The sequence below is a fragment of the Pagrus major genome, chromosome 24, assembly GCF_040436345.1.
Source record: "Pagrus major chromosome 24, Pma_NU_1.0".
NCBI lineage: Eukaryota > Metazoa > Chordata > Actinopteri > Spariformes > Sparidae > Pagrus > Pagrus major.
In genome coordinates, this window is record NC_133238.1 from 14,963,071 (window position 1) to 14,978,994 (window position 15,924).

At 45.3% G+C, this 15,924-nt stretch overlaps 1 protein-coding gene across 2 annotated transcripts in view; it reads right to left on the reverse strand.

Annotated features, from left to right (window-relative positions):
* Positions 1-686: 686 nt before the first annotated feature.
* Positions 687-15,924, reverse strand: part of agap1 (ArfGAP with GTPase domain, ankyrin repeat and PH domain 1) — a 143,846-nt gene continuing 128,608 nt past the window's right edge. For both annotated transcript variants that reach the window (XM_073495520.1, XM_073495519.1), the window contains exons 17-18: positions 6,214-6,469; positions 687-5,764 (exon numbers count right to left, since the gene is read on the reverse strand). In XM_073495520.1, the coding sequence (XP_073351621.1) occupies positions 5,555-5,764; positions 6,214-6,469 (466 nt within the window). In that variant the 3' untranslated portion in view covers positions 687-5,554. The remainder of the gene's footprint in view (positions 5,765-6,213; positions 6,470-15,924) is intronic.

Consider the following 15,924-nt stretch of genomic DNA (forward strand, 5'->3'; position numbering starts at 1 on the left):
AAATAAAGATTTAATAAAATTAATTTGATGCCTGAAGTTGAAGGAAACTCGGAGAAGACGTCGAAACAGCTGCGACGCTTCGATGCAATTTTATTCCTGTTCAGATTAACAGCAGAGAAATGTGCAGGAACGTCCTGTGTCGACTGAAGCGGCTCCATCTGCTGCACACACACACACACACACACACACACACACACACACACACACACACACACACACACACACACACACACACACACACACACACACACAGACAGACAGACAAAGACACACACACACACACACACACAGACAAAGACACACACACACACTCTCTTCCTGTTAAACACAGGGCTAAAGAGGGATTAGCAGGGTATTATCTCATTACCAGACAACAGCAAACACAACACACACACTTCAAGCACACACACACACACACACACACACACACACACACACACACACACACACACACAGTCAGTCAGTGACCGCTGAAAAAAAAGAAACTCCTTGAAAATGTTCTTCACTGTCCAAAATCAACCAATAATTAAACAGAGTTTGGTGCAGAAGTCATTTTTAAAACTTATTCTTTGTGACAAAAAACAAACTTCAGACTTTAAATGTTTTCAGGTTTAATTAATCGAACACAAAGATCTTAAAAAAATAAAAAGTTCCCCGACGCAGAAGAAAGACCCCGAACACTGAGGTTATATTAAGAAGCATTATTCTCGTCTTTATTGAAAGAGACACATTACAGTAGAAGACTCTGTATTAAGTAAAATTTTTCAACAACGGTACTGTACAGCCAACAGAAGGTCAATAACAATAATAATAATAATAATAATTAGAATAACAATGACAATAAGGACAATAATGTGTCAGGATGATAAATCATAACAGTAAGAGAGGTCAGAGAAAAATATACAGAAACGCAGGTCTGACGGGGGCGGAGTCTTCCTCACAGGGTGCGTTTATAAATAATGTATAGGACGGCCCGGGCGGGCGGGGCTTAAAGGTAAAGGCTACAAGAGGAAACACAACCAGACAAACCAAACGGTGACCATACCGAGTCCTTGTCTGCTTTGTTTTGTAGTTTGAGGTCTATGTACAGATGTGGTGGCGAGCGCCAGCGGAGAAATGAGCGGTTGTTGTCTTTCAAAGCAGGCAACTTGTTTAGTTTGTTAGCTTGTCGTTTCTGTGCTAACACCATTAGAAAACAATTTGCGCCATGCTAATACCCGTTAGCTAACGGATTGCTAGCGGCAATTAGAGCCTCATAGGATGTTTCTAGTGTCTTCTTAACCTTCATTTTTAGCTTCGTGTTGAGAAGCACGCTCAAATAACTCGACGGCAGAGTAGTGAGGTTGAAAGTAACCATGCTAATTTATTAGCTTCAGTGACGGATGAATCAGCAGTTTCTGAATATTGATATTACCGAGCATCTCAACGAAAACAAAATGAAACTGTAGTGGAAAGAGAGTCGGTGTCCTGAAAGAGACTCAGCAGGGAAATCAACATGCATTTTCCGTTAGCCGAGGTTAGCTAACTGATCGCTAGCTGCGGCTGTAGCTTCACAGGATGTGTCCAATTTTCATAGAAGAAACAAAAGAGCATTTAAATTCACTTGAAGTATTAATAGTTGACTTGGAAGCTGAAACAATGCTGCCATGCTAGGTTGTTTGATGCTAGCTGCGTTTCGCTTCAAGGACGGATGAGTCAGCAGTTTCTGTGGCTACAAACAGGTCAAAGCGGCCATTTTAGATATATTTTCTCTGCTTCAGTGAGATTAAATAAACTTTGGATTCCAGATTGGTCTCAAGCCTCATAACTTACTGACTCAGCAGTTTGTCAGCAGGGAAATTTAGCAAAAGCGCTGCCATGTTTACTCCTTGAATTGATCACTAGCGCTAGCTTGAATTTACTAGGCTCAAACAATGCTGCTATGCTAAAGTGTTCACTGCTAGCTTGAAAAACAAACCTTTCCTGCAGTCATTAACTCAAATAATCTTTGTGGACTTTTTCCAACGCAGCGTTTAGTCTCTGAATAAAAACACGTTGCTAGCTTGCTCACCGCTAACTGTTCTGTTAGCGTGAGATGATTCTGGTGCCTACAAACATTTAGGAGAAGATTCAAATGAGCTTTTTCTTCTCATGTGAACTTTAATAAATTGACTTTTGATTCCCTGGGTGCTCTGTATTTAAGTGTTCTTTCAAAATAAGAGCACAAATAAGTTTAGAGGAAGTCACCACCGCTTAGAGAAACGAGCAAATGACAGTTCGCGCCGATAAAAGACAAACAAAAGAAGCTGTAGTGGACAGAGACAATCAGATTTAGTGCATTTCTGTCATAAATAAAAGGACGCATTTGCTCTGTCCTGGTTCAGGACAGATGAGGGACGAGTCGGATATAAAAACATAAAATAAAGTTGTTGCGGTCAAACTCATAAGTTTAGTATTTACGGGAGATCAAACGCCATCTTGGAGATGACTGGTGGCACGTACAGTACGAAGGTTGGACGACGTCAGGAACGTAAAGGCGTGTTAAAGAAAACAAAAAGGCATAAAGAGGAAAATGTTTTTTTTCTTACATTTCTACAAACAGAGTGTGTTTGTGGTTCTGGGGAATATTGCAGCGACGTCAGCGACAGTGATCGATGTGTTCATGAGTATTGCTTGTATACACAGTCGGGCTGAGAGCTGCGACTCAACCTTTCATTCAATCTGAGGACGAAACGGCGAAGACACGAGCAGCTGACGCTCAGCATAGTGTTGAAGGTAAAAGTCATCGTGAAAAGTCGAGAAGCTTCTCTCCCGACCGTCCTGATCAGTTAGCGTTCAGTCGGCGTGATTCATACCCAGAAATCAACGCTCAGTCAAATCTACGAGGACGTCATCAGGGCGAGACCAGCCGTCCCCAACCTGTCAGTCCAGAGACTCGCTCAAGCTCAACGCAGCTCTGAAGTGTCTTCACATCTGGCCAGGTGAAGACCGGGTCCAGGTAAGACTTGTGAGACAGCAGTATGAAGAAGACTGTTATGGATTGAAGTTGTCTTAATTTGGACCTGGTCTAAACCCAAACTTGTCCTAATTTGGACTCTTGACTTGTTCTTTCAACTGCTCAGGCTCCGAACTGTCTCAGACTGACGTGGTCCTGATAAACTTGATCACATCTGGACTCGGTCTCGACTCAGACTTGTTTAAATTTGGAGTCTTGACTTGTTTTCCGAACAGCTGAACAGAGTTTCCTGCTAAGTTTGAGCCAAGCCCACATCCGGACTCAGTCTGGACTCATTCTCGAAGCTGCTCAGACTCGAGTGTTTGAGCAGCGCAAAGACTTCCAGATGGGGAACGACTGGTTTGGACGCCTGGTTTGACTTCCTGGACGGATCAGCGCGACACTGAGCAGCAACATTCAGTCTGTGCACGAACACACGTTAGAATAAATTCGCCTCCACTCTGCGACCCGACATACCGGCAAACATTAAGTACTTCCTGTGTTCTCTAATTTACATGAAAGTGACGGAGAAAGAGGAGATTATTTACAACGAGGAGGTTTCAAGACCAGAGACGAGGAAGAAGCCCTTCTTTGTGATTCGCTGAGCAGATCGGGGAGACTGTCTGATTGGACGGGACAGACGGGAAACGGAGGCGAGTCCTGGAGGGAACATGACGCTGTGATGTGTTCGTGGTTCAGGTCGTGTTTCTGACGGGAAAAGTGAGTTTTAAAGGTTTGAATCATCCAAAATGTCACGACTGTGATTCATCTGATCAGACAGCAGATTATATGAACTGAGCAGATTAGAAACAAAACACCTGAAGAAGAAGAAGAAGAAGAAGAAGAAGAAGAAGATAAATTCCCTTTTCGCTCTGTGTGGCTGTTAGCTGCTTCCTTATCTTTTCCATTTTTTTACACATTAAAAACAATTAAATTCACTTCAGGGACGTTTAAATTAAGATTATTTCACCAGGACGGGTTGAAGATGCTCACAGTCCAGTCAGCTCAGATAACGGACTTCTCTTTTGTCATAAAAACCTTTAAAATCCAAACAAAGTTAGTGTTACGGCTGCACGATAAACCAACTTAACAACATCAGGAACCTTCTGCTGAAGACACAGTAAATAAAAACTGTCCGGATGTTCAACCATCCAACTCCGGTCCAGAAGTCCAGAATCAGCGTTAATCATTTCATCTTAAAAACCTGGTTCCAGTCGTCATCATTCGTATTTATTTGCCGGATTTCTTCGTCTTCTAAGACCAAATATCTTCTGGTTTTAGGTTTCATCGCACAACGAGAGCAATGTGCAGACGTCACTGGAGTTTCGGTCGATAATCAGGGAAATGTTTGATATTTGACGGCCTGTTGATGGACGACATAATCCACAGTAATCGTTGTATTTACGGTCATCAGAAGAAATATCTGCTCGATTCTGAGCTGAGTGAAGTGAGAACAGATCAACCCCGACTCCTGGTGGAAGGACTCTGGGAAAAGACGATGGGTTGTTGACGATCGACAGTCTCCGGTCCCTGAGCCTGGCAAGAGCTTCTGTACATTAACGACTTTTTACACCCGGAAAACAAACAAATATAAAAAAATTCCCCTTCCCCATGTTGACATTTTTAACGATTGGTCCAGCAATGCACATCGAGATACAATATACACAATCCAGGAAACAAAGATGCCTTAAATTAAAAAAAACAGAAGAAGAAGCAGAAAGTGTCTAGGACATGCGATCTATCACACTCGTGTTTTACCGCTAAGATCTGATATCTTTTACATCGAGATATTTTCACATTAAAAAAACGTGTAAAGGCAGGAGAGTTCACAGAATTCATAAAATAAAAGTACAGGTGAAACACTGACGCTGCAGGGCGGAGTCCTCCACGGGCGGAGTCCTCCACGGGCGGAGTCCTCCACGGGCGGAGTCTCCACGGGCGGAGTCTCCACGGGCGGAGTCTCCACAGGCGGAGTCTCCACGGGCGGAGTCTCCACGGGCGGAGTCTCCACGGGCGGAGTCTCCACAGGCGGAGTCTCCACGGGCGGAGTCCGACACGGGCGGAGTCTCCACGGGCGGAGTCCGACACGGGCGGAGTCCGACCATGACGAGGGTGATGATGATGACGGTGGAGATGTGTGAGGACTCCCCCTCTGGCTTCCTTCCATGTCTCCGTCTCACAGTTTTCTTCGTGACGTTCTGACGATATGTTTTGGCGAGACAGATCTCTGAAGATTCTGATTGGCTGTTGGGGCGCGTCGGTTGAATCTCGTCACGTAGTGTTAAGTTACAGCTGATGAGGTATGATGTCACTAGAGCGTCAGACTGGCCGTCATTGGCTGTCGTAAGTCATGTGTTTCCCAAAATGCTCTGATGAAGGCTGACTACATTTCCCACCATGCTTCTTCCTGCGGACGCAGCGCCACCGCCGCCGAGCTGCGATCAGTCTCAGTCAGTCTCAACGAGCCGACGGCGGCGGTGGTTGTCAGGTGAGGTGGGCGGGGCTTAGAGTCACAACAGGTAGTGGTTCCCAAAATAAACGATCGGGATTCTCCCAAATCGGGGTCACGCGGAGTCCTCGTCATATGAGCGCGGCGCTCCCGGCGCTGCTGCAGCTGTTGTTGCGGTTGGTGTTGCGGCGCGACAGGTTGGGCGTGGCCATGAGCGGGTAGCGCTCGTCAGGGCAGCCGTACTGAGCCAGCGTGTCCACGCACTCCTGACTGTTGGCCTGCCGAGCGTACGCCATCGCACTGTTGCCGTGGGCGTCCCTCGCCATCAGATCCACGCCGTACTGAGAGAGAGAGAGAGAGAGAGAGAGAGAGAGAGAGAGAGAGAGAGAGAGAGAGACAGAGAGAGAGAGGGAGAGAGAGGGAGAGACAGAGAGAGAGAGAGAGAGAGAGGGAGAGAGGGAGAGGGAGAGAGAGAGAGATTCAGATTATCAATCAGACTTTCATCACTGGAAACTGAACTTCAACTTTAATAAGTTCAGTTCCTGTCACTCACTTCCTGCACAGATGTTTAAAACAAACTGTTACACAATTTATCCTCGAGACTGAAACACAATTACTAAAAACTGAAGTCTGTTTCAGTTTAGACATTTTCTTTCTTTCTTTAAGAACGTTTAACTGGTTATGAGACGTCTCAGTTTAATACCGATGACGTACGAGAACAAACGAGAGCATCAGCGAGAAGAGCGACTCTGAATCAACACAAACTAAACTGCACTCGTGCTCTTCTCACCCAGATGAGCAGCTGCGTGACGACCACGTTGCCCTTGCGGCTGGCCAGGTGCAGCGCGTTGCGTCCGTCTCCTTCCCCGCAGGTCTCGTTGACCTGCTGCCGGCCTCCGTGGGCGAGCAGCAGCACGACGAGGCGGAGGTCCTCCTCGGCCGTCGCCCTCAGCAGCTGCTGGCCCAGCGACAGGTCGGTGCCGGGCAGCGACGCCAGGAACAGACGCTGCTCGTACTTCGCCCGGATCCAGCGCTCCCTCTCCTCCCTGCCGGGCGACACACAGGACGGAAAGACTGTTAGATCTCTGACAGGAAGCTGGTCGTCAAAATAAAACCTTCTGACCCTGAGATTTAACTTCAGTCGTTTAATTGTGTTGAACATTCAGCTGAAACTATCTGTTGATAATCCACTGTTTCTGTCACTTTAATCAAAACAAACAAACAAACAAACACATAAAGGCAATAATAACACAGATTTCATGGATTTGCTGCTTTTCTTTGTCGTATATCATTAAGAAGTGAAGATCTTTGGGTTTTGTCGAGTAAATTAAGACATCTGAGGGCAATTTTCAACATTTTCTTGACATTTCATAAGTCAAACAAAACACTTAAAATAAAATAATCCTCATTAGTTGCAGCGTCAGTCGAACGCGACCTCACACAATCCAGGAACAGTCAAAAAAACGAAGATGAAAAACAAAGTTTTCTCACTGATAAGAGCTACAACCTGCAGAGCCGGTCCTCCTCACTTCGTCTCTTTATTTTAGTTTGTTTTATTTGATAACATCTCTTTAATAATGAGTTATTACTGCTCAGACAGAAGCTTTAAAGGACCAGATCATCTTCTGTCGCCTCCTGCTTCTAATGTCACGTTCAGGTGAAAGTTGTGTTTTGTGCATTTTGGCTGAAAAACATCTGAAACCAAACGGACTTTGAGTTGAACAGCTGAATACGTGTTGCTGTTTTCTGCCCTCGAGTGTAAAATAAGACGCAGAGGGACGGACGGCTGAAGGGACGACGGGACGTGGACACATTGTTCACCAATCGAGTGTCATTAACTGCTGATGTGTCTAATCCACAGTCCCAGCGCTCTAATCTCCACACAAATCCCTCCATGTAAACAGCAGCTCATTCAGCCCGCTGGGATTAGTCCTGGACGGGGGAGGAGGCCCGAGGGGGGAGATATTGAGCTGTCCCCCCCTCTCCTCCTCCTCCTCCTCCTCCTCCTCCTCCTCCTCCTCCTCCTACAGGGGGTGAGGCGGCAGGAAATGGAGAAGGAGACACAACAGAGGCTTCACACAGGTTGATACTGAGAGCCAGTGATGGAGAAAACATCTGAGACTCAGCAGCAGGAGAGAAAAGTACCCGAAGAAATACTCAAGTAAAAGTATCTGAGGTTCAAAGTATCAAAAGTAACTGATCAACACGAAACACATGAAGAAATAAATGTCAAACATTCAACTTTGTAACTAGTAACTCAAGTTATCACATACATGTAAAGTACCTCAAAGTTGGACTTAAGTACAGTACTTGAGTAAATGTACTTAGTTACATTCCATCAGTGGAAACAGTGAGTAACTCAGATGATAACAAAACACTTCACTACATTTATCAGTGTTTGTAACCTGGAAAGTAACTAAGTATTTTTACTCAAGTACTGAACAGTACAAATTCAAGGTGATTTACTCGAGTACTCCCATTTTATGTATCTTCACTCTTCTACATCTCAGAGGTAAATATTGTACTTTTTACTCCACTACATTTATGACAGCTTTAGTTACTAGTTACTTTTCAGATTACCTTCCTGTCCAGTGAAAACCTGACTGTGATAAACTGACAGTGTTGTAAAAAGTACCCAGAAGTCTTAAAGTATCTGATGTTAAATGTACTCGAGTATCAAAGTATCAGTAAAGTAACTGATCATATATTAACATGTACAAACTGTGAGTCAGCTGATCGTCACAATCACTGTTTTTATCTGATTGATGAGAAACTCAATTAACTTTACAGTGTGATGCAGCCTGGAGTCTGTGAAGTAACTAGTAACTAAAGTAATCTGATAAATGTAGACAGTTGGGACGGTGAGGTGCATGATGGGAAACGAAACTGTGGGAAAAGAGGATGAGACGAAAAATGGAAAGAGAATAAGAAACGGTTCTGGGTCGGTGTGGGAACCTGGCAGAATCTCATTAACTCTCTTCCTGGAGACCAGAGAGAGTGTGTGTGTCTGTGTGTGTGTGTGTGTGTGTGTGTGTGTGCGTCTGTGTGTGTGTGTGTGTCGGGGGTGTGTGTCGGGGGTGTGGTGGGTGACACCAGCTAGCATCACGGAATGTCCCGGGGGCTTTTCCTTCCTGCCCCGGCCCAGAGACAGAGTAGGGAGGCTGGGCACGAGACTACGGCCGACAGCCCCCGGACAAAGCCTGGAGGTGTCACGGAGTGTGTGTCTGTTTGTGTGTGTGTGTGTGTGTGTGTGTGTGTGTGTGTGTGTGTGTGTGTGTGCTCTCAGCGGGGCTCTGGCCTTCTGTCCTCCAGAGGACGGAGAGGAAATGTGAGGCCACTGGACCCAGGAAACGCATGCCTTCCCCCGCCGCTGGAGTTGCTAAGGGCCTGGATCTCAGCGAGTGTGTGTGTGTCTGTGTGTGTCCGTGTGTGTGTGTGAGACCTTTGTGGCTGAAAGTCGGACGGACATTGACAGTGTGTGTTTGTCTCGATGTCCGCGAGCAGACAGCAGCTCCAGACAGATGAAGTGTTCGTCAGTTCGGTATGAAGCAACTTTACGAACAACGTCAGACCGACATCATGCGACGACACACTTCACTGTCCACATACTTCTGGACATGTAGTGAGATGATCTGTGTGGTGTGTTTGTTGTGTGTTTGGTTGTATTCTCAATGTGTGTTGCGGTAAACATCATCACGAGCTAACGAGTCCTGAAAACACACATCTCTGGACAGTGGAGAGGCTAATTGCACTAATTAACCACACGGAGTATGTGTGTGTGTGTGTGTGTGTGTGTGTGTGTGTGACAGTATGTGTTAACATGTGTCTACTGAACGCACACACTCATATTTTGTGTGTTAATCTGTGTGTGTGTGTGTGTGTGTGTGTGTGTCCCTTTTCACATCCCATTAGACGCAGCGCTGTGCTCCAGCACCAAGGCATGCTGGGTAGATAATTAAACATGAGTCCCGGTGAGATGGTTTATGACAGGGAAACACACACACACACACACACACTGCAGATATGTCAACAGGAGCCCAGAGGGGTTAGGATGTGTGTGTGTGTGTGTGTGTGCGTGCGTCAGTTAAATTAAATGATAAAAATGACACCAGCCAGAGGAAACAAACACACTTCATACATTCTCTACTGATTGTCTCTATTGTCGTCTGTAACACAACAACCTCGTCCTCGATCGACTAATATAAGACTGTTAACACAAATATGACTCACGACTTCATGACGTGACTTAAACCACTGATCTGTAGAAAAAAACACAATATAACAGAGAATGTTTCGCTCACAGCATCAAGGACACACAAGTTATGATTTTATGGATCTTTTCTTTGGATTTGTATTGAATATTCTTGTAGTTTCCCTTTGATCTGACGGTGACGACAACAACAACAACAACATCATCAACATCAACAACAACAACAACAGTGTGTGGATGAGACGTGAAACTGAATATTTAAAATGTTAAATATTTTTCATTAATTCTATTGTATCCTGAATGTTCTGAGTTGATTCGTTAAGTTAGTTGGTAAGTTAGTTGTAAGTTAGTTAGTTGGTTGGTAAGTTGGTTGGTTGGTAAGTTAGTTTGTAAGTTGGTTGGTTGGTAAGTTAGTTAGTTGGTTGGTAAGTTAGTTGGTTGGTTGGTAAGTTGGTTGGTTGGTAAGTTAGTTGGTTGGTAAGTTAGTTAGTTGGTTGGTAAGTTAGTTGGTTGGTTGGTAAGTTAGTTAGTTGGTTGGTAAGTTAGTTGGTTGGTTAGTTGGTTGGTAAGTTAGTTGGTTGGTAAGTTGGTTGGTTGGTAAGTTAGTTGGTTGGTAAGTTAGTTTGTAAGTTAGTTGGTTGGTTAGTAAGTTAGTTGGTTGGTTGGTAAGTTAGTTGGTTGGTAAGTTGGTTGGTTGGTAAGTTAGTTGGTTGGTTGGTAAGTTAGTTTGTAAGTTAGTTGGTTGGTTAGTAAGTTAGTTTGTAAGTTGGTTGGTTGGTAAGTTGGTTGGTAGGTTGGTAAGTTAGTTGGTAAGTTGGTTGGTAAGTTGGTAAGTTGGTTGGTAAGTTGGTTGGTTGGTTGGTAAGTTGGCTGGTTGGTTGGTTGGTTGGTTAGTAAGTTAGTTGGTTGGTTGGACTGTGAGTTAATATAATATCCATGTTTTTGTAATTTCTCGGGGAAGAAGTTGTGGATCTTGGTGGAAACAATCAGGTGTGTTCAGGTGGCTGGTATCTAAGAGTGAGGAGGTATACTCTCTACTGAGTGCCATTCTAGTTCTTCTTGTAGTTAAAGCACACGTCTTAATGTATTATATGATTGACTCAAGCTCCAACATATGAAACATACGAGTGTGCTCATCTTTCTGCCCGGTGTTGGTTGAGTGGACCTGTTGATTGACAGCTTCATCAGCTGCTGCGTTGTGGTGTCAGGTCGTGGTCGCCGTTGGAAACGGTGGGGTGGGAATGTGATTCTGTTTGGGGGTCGGTCAGGGACCCACACCGGGCCCACTGCACTTCTCTGATTTCCTGCCTGTTGTTTGAGCTCAGGAGACCCTGCACTGTGTGTGTGTGTGTGTGTGTGTGTGTGTGTGTGTGTGTGGTGTCTACGTTCTCCCTGAGCGGCTGCTTTGTCCGGCCGTGTTTACACACACACAGTTTCCTGTTCGTCCAAAGCCAGAGGGTGTTTGGCCTGAACCGACCGACCGACCGACCACCGCTGGACGTCCCACCAGCTGCTTCCCCTGCCCTCACTGTGTGTGTGTGTGTGTGTGTGTGTGTGTGTTTAAGGAGGTCATCTGTCCACGACCCCAAAACAGAGCCCGGACAGAGAGCTGAAAGCCGGCACACACACCCCGATAATCACACCAGGCTAATTATCATAATTACCTCCAAACAGACCCGAGGAGACACAAGTCAGTGCTCCGGGTCGGTTCTGGTCTCCAGGAGCAAAATTAAAACTAAATTATGTTTCATTTAGTTTAAAGACGAAGCTTCTTCTCACTTTATTTTGAATCTGTTTATTCAGCCTGACGGGTCGGGAAATGTAATCCTTTCAAAATAAAATCAAGAACACTGATGTTTGCATGTAACAAAATAAGAAAAAGAGTAAAAAAAAAAAAAAAAAAAGACGGATCAGTAGTTGAGATCAGCTGACAGAGTCGAGCTGAGATGTATGAGCCAACACGCTGCTGTTAAAGCCCGTCATTAATTACAGTCTGGAGGATGGTGTGTGTGTGTGTGTGTGTGTGTGTGTGTGTGTGTGAGGTAATGAGCGGTAGGAAACGGGGTTAAGAGTGACATGGTGTCAGTGGCTTCTCTTCTGGCCTAATTAGCCCTCTAATTAATAGATTAATAGATAGATAGATAGAGCGTGGATAAGAGCAGCAGCTAACTGCCCGACCTAATGTGCATTTAAGATGAATCACCGTCACTCGGTCACGTGGACGGTTTCTAACAAGGTGAGCAGCAGAATCTGGCTCTAAATTCACCCAGAAAACCTGCATGACTTGTTTTTAGTTCAATCTTACAGCAGGAAAGAAAAGACAAAAGGAAAGAAGAGGAGAGGAGGCTGAAATCAATTAGCCTTTCCTAGCAGGTCGTTAGCTGCCCTTGGATAGGCACAGATAATTAAAGGGAGGGTGGTGGGGTGAGAAAGGTCTGGGTGAGGCAGAGGGGGGTTGAAATCAGCCATGAGACTCGACTAGACGGAGACGGAGGGGTTAAATCGGACAGTGATTAAAAAAAAAAAAAAAGGGGAGAGAGACGATGCAAATGAGCAGAAAAGGTAGAGAAATGGGCCAAAGCGATGTGAAGCTGATCTCTGGGCTGAGACGCAATGCTCCAGCGATGCCATACAGATCCAGAAAGGAAGAGAAAAGGGGAGGTTTCAGAGAGAGAGGCGGACGAGGAGAGGAAACCTGGATACAAAGAGAGAGAGAGGCAGCAGGAACACCCACGCTAATCTAAAATCTTAAACTTTATGATCAATTAGGGAACCAGAGATAAGAGGTCACATTCAGATAATTGAACTGATAATTAACTGTCTACACGTCGCACCGGGAGTCCCACGGGTCCTGCCACGTTCCCTCAGGACAAGAGAGATTTCACATTATGCTGTCATGATCGGGGCAGGACGAGAAAACCACGAAAATACAACAGAAATTCAAGTTTTTTAACATGATCGTTTCATCATTCAAAGAACCACCCAGGCTGTCTGAAGCTCCGACTCTGTCAGCGTCTGTTTGGTTCAGGTGCTGCTTTCAAATCAGGCCTTGATCAAGAACAAACCCCCGACTTCGATGTCAGACCTTCGTTGTATTCTTTCTATTTTCCACTTCTGTATAAATGCAAAAATGTTCCAAAAAGACGAGCTTTCAGTTTCTGTTTCCATCAAATCTGAAGAACCACCACAAATAGCAGAAGTCCTGTTGTTTGTACGGATGCACAGTGTCTCTTCTTGTTGGCTGTAATAACCATCCCCTGATAGTCAGCTAATAATCAGAAACTGTGAACATGATTTGACACGTTTGGTACAAATGTCAAAATTGGCCCTTTCTGATTGGATACTCTGGTATCATCACACTGCCATTCATTTATCTGATGGAGATATAAAATCATGGACGCTCACAATTCATTCACAATGTCATCCTGATGGGCCTGGACTGACACGGTGAGCCGAGAAAAATCACCACCACTGACGACGACATGTTGGAAATGTCTGGTCGCGTCTGTAAACGCCATCAACGACGACTTCAGGTGACGTATTAGGTTCTTGAAGGGTGGTCCCATTTCACACGGGGGTTTCTACTAAAATGGGCACTCGAGAACCGGGGGTGGAGGTAGAACTTGGAAATTGGATCGAGTCTCAAATGCAGGGAAAGTCCCTGAGTTCTTTAATGGTTCCTTGTCACTTAAACTTCATCTTAAATCAGACCACAGTCCAAAAAGACTCCAGCATGGGACACTTCTACCAGGTGTAAGAAAAGTCTTTTGGGTTCGTCCTGTCACGGATCTGAAGGAGGAAGCAGCAGCAGCAGCAGCAGCAGCAGCAGCAGCAGCAGCAGCAGCAGCAGCAGCAGCGGCGCTGACCCTGACAGCTCAGGCCTCGTGGTCGGGGAAGTCATTGACATTTCCTACTAGATTAGCTGGATGCAGATGAGTGGACCTGGCTGACTGCGGGGGGGAGGGGGGTTAATGCAGAAACAGGGTTTCTCCTGAGCAGAACAGAGGCGACAAAGGGCCGGATTAACGAGGATTTAATATATATAAATGTGAGGTTTTATGGCACGGACTGTAAGAACTGTTGGGTTGTTCATTTTAATCAGCGTCTGTTTCAGGTGCATTTTCAGTTTAAAGGTTCTTTTGATAATAGACGAGTCAATACATTCTGTATATCACGTTTATATTCATGTGACTGTTCATCATACTGTCAGTCAACAAGAGGCTCAAATGTAACACTTATACACCAAGACTTTGCATGTTTATGAGGGTAAAAATGTGGGTAAACCTGCTAAAAATAGTCGGTTGAGAGCAGTTCACCTTCTGTTTTTGTTTTATTTCTTGTTCGTCGCTTTCACCGTTATCACAAACCTCGTCACACTGAGAAGCTCCTCAGTCTTCATATCTTTTACTTCAGTCTCCAAACTCAGTGATGTTTTAGCTGCTTGAACATAGATGAACACGTCTGGTGAAACGTTGATGGATGTCTTAAAAATGTAAGCCTTCAGGCTCTGGTTGACGCTAAGATATTCATTATTGATCAATTTATTATTTTACGCCACAATGTCATAAATAGACAATGTCTTCAAATGTGTCTTTATTGTTTGGTTGGTTTGTCAGCGGGATTCGGACCGGTCTTGTCTCAGAACGGACCTCATTAACGTTTGGTGTGGATGCTGATAAACGGACGGATCCAGGAATCATTTTCTCTTCTTCTCAGGGAATAATGTTTGGACCTTGATGAAAACACTCAGGCGTTTATCTATGAGGGAGAACAATTCAAAGCGGATTCAAATATGTTTTATTTTATCTTGGATTAGCTTTGATTAAACTGAAGGCGTGTGTTGGACCTCGGTGGAGGTACGTTTGCATTGTAATCACACGTGGGTCCTCTTGTGAAAAGTCCTGGACTTTAACTCTGATATATTGTATTATCTAAAATAAACCAAACCAAAAAGAATATTTTTTCCTAAAATCTGTGAGAAATCGACCTCGACTTCAGCCTCCTTTCACTGAATTAGCTTTGAACAAACATCCGCCTCCTTCTCTTCAGACTGTGCTCTTACTTCAGCAGCACTGAAGGCATTCAGAGGACGATGGAGCGAAGTGAACATCACAGAGATGGAGACAAACCGTTTCCTTCTCAGCTCATTTCAGAGCTGTAAACAGTGAATTAACAGACTTCCCAGATACACAACGTTTCTTAAGTGTCTCTTTGTGGCTGAGGGTTTTAAATGTTTACCAGCCGGCCGCGGCTCGCTGTGAACCCATTCAATCCAAACACATTACCGACAAACGCGAGGAGAACTCTGCCACAGAGTTTTTTCCTCCCCCCTTTCTCCCTTTTCTTTATTGTATGAGCAATTTGCCGAGTGAGCCAATTAGCCGAAGGGTGAGGGTGAGGAGGGTGAGGGGCGCTCTTACCGTCGGCGTACAGATTCATTTCTGCTCCAGGAGCCGGCCCCCGCTGGCTTAACGGCGGGGCAGGAGCAGAGCGAGGCCGGCGAGCGGGAGAGGACGGAGGACAGAGTCACGCATGTAGAGAGCGTTATTTATTTCTTCATTATTAAAATAAGGGAGGGGAGGGGGCAGGGGACGGCGAGGTTAATCTGATGACTCAGGCATAAAGAATGTGCATTTAGTTTGTGCTTTTAGCCCGCATTAGCATAACCTCTCCGCGATGACAAACGATGAATGGCCCGGTGATTGGCTCGTGTCAGCCGGCTTAATGTCAATAGTAAATTGGAGGGCTTGTTAGGCGAGTTGGGGGACGCGGTTACGGGCAGCGGCGAGGCAGTCATGTACAAAATAATGTCTATTAGGACTAATTTAATCAAGGCCTCCCTTTTACAGATGAATTAGAATGTAGGGGCCAATTATTTTTCAACGTTTGCGCTGGCTCTGCCTGTCAGGAGGCTCTGCTGCCTCCTCTGTGAGTGTGTGTGTGTGTGTGTGTGTGTGTGTGTGTGTGTGTCTCTGTGTGTGTGCTGTTTAAAATGCAGGCCGAGGGGCCGGCTCATATCAGCAGGGGCTGCAGATAATGGCGGAGAGATGATGGCAGGCGGGATCGGCTAGTTAACCGACGCAGATGAAACGGAGCTCGGCTCAATCTGCACACACTGGATCACAGGAGGCAACACACACACACACACACACACGGATAAACACACAAGCATGCACATAATCCCACGCAAACACACTTACGGACACAGCTCGACCTCCTGGGAAATTCATGGTATTTATTCCAATAAATGACGGCCTGATGTCGGTGGAGTTAACATGTCTGCAGCTCGTC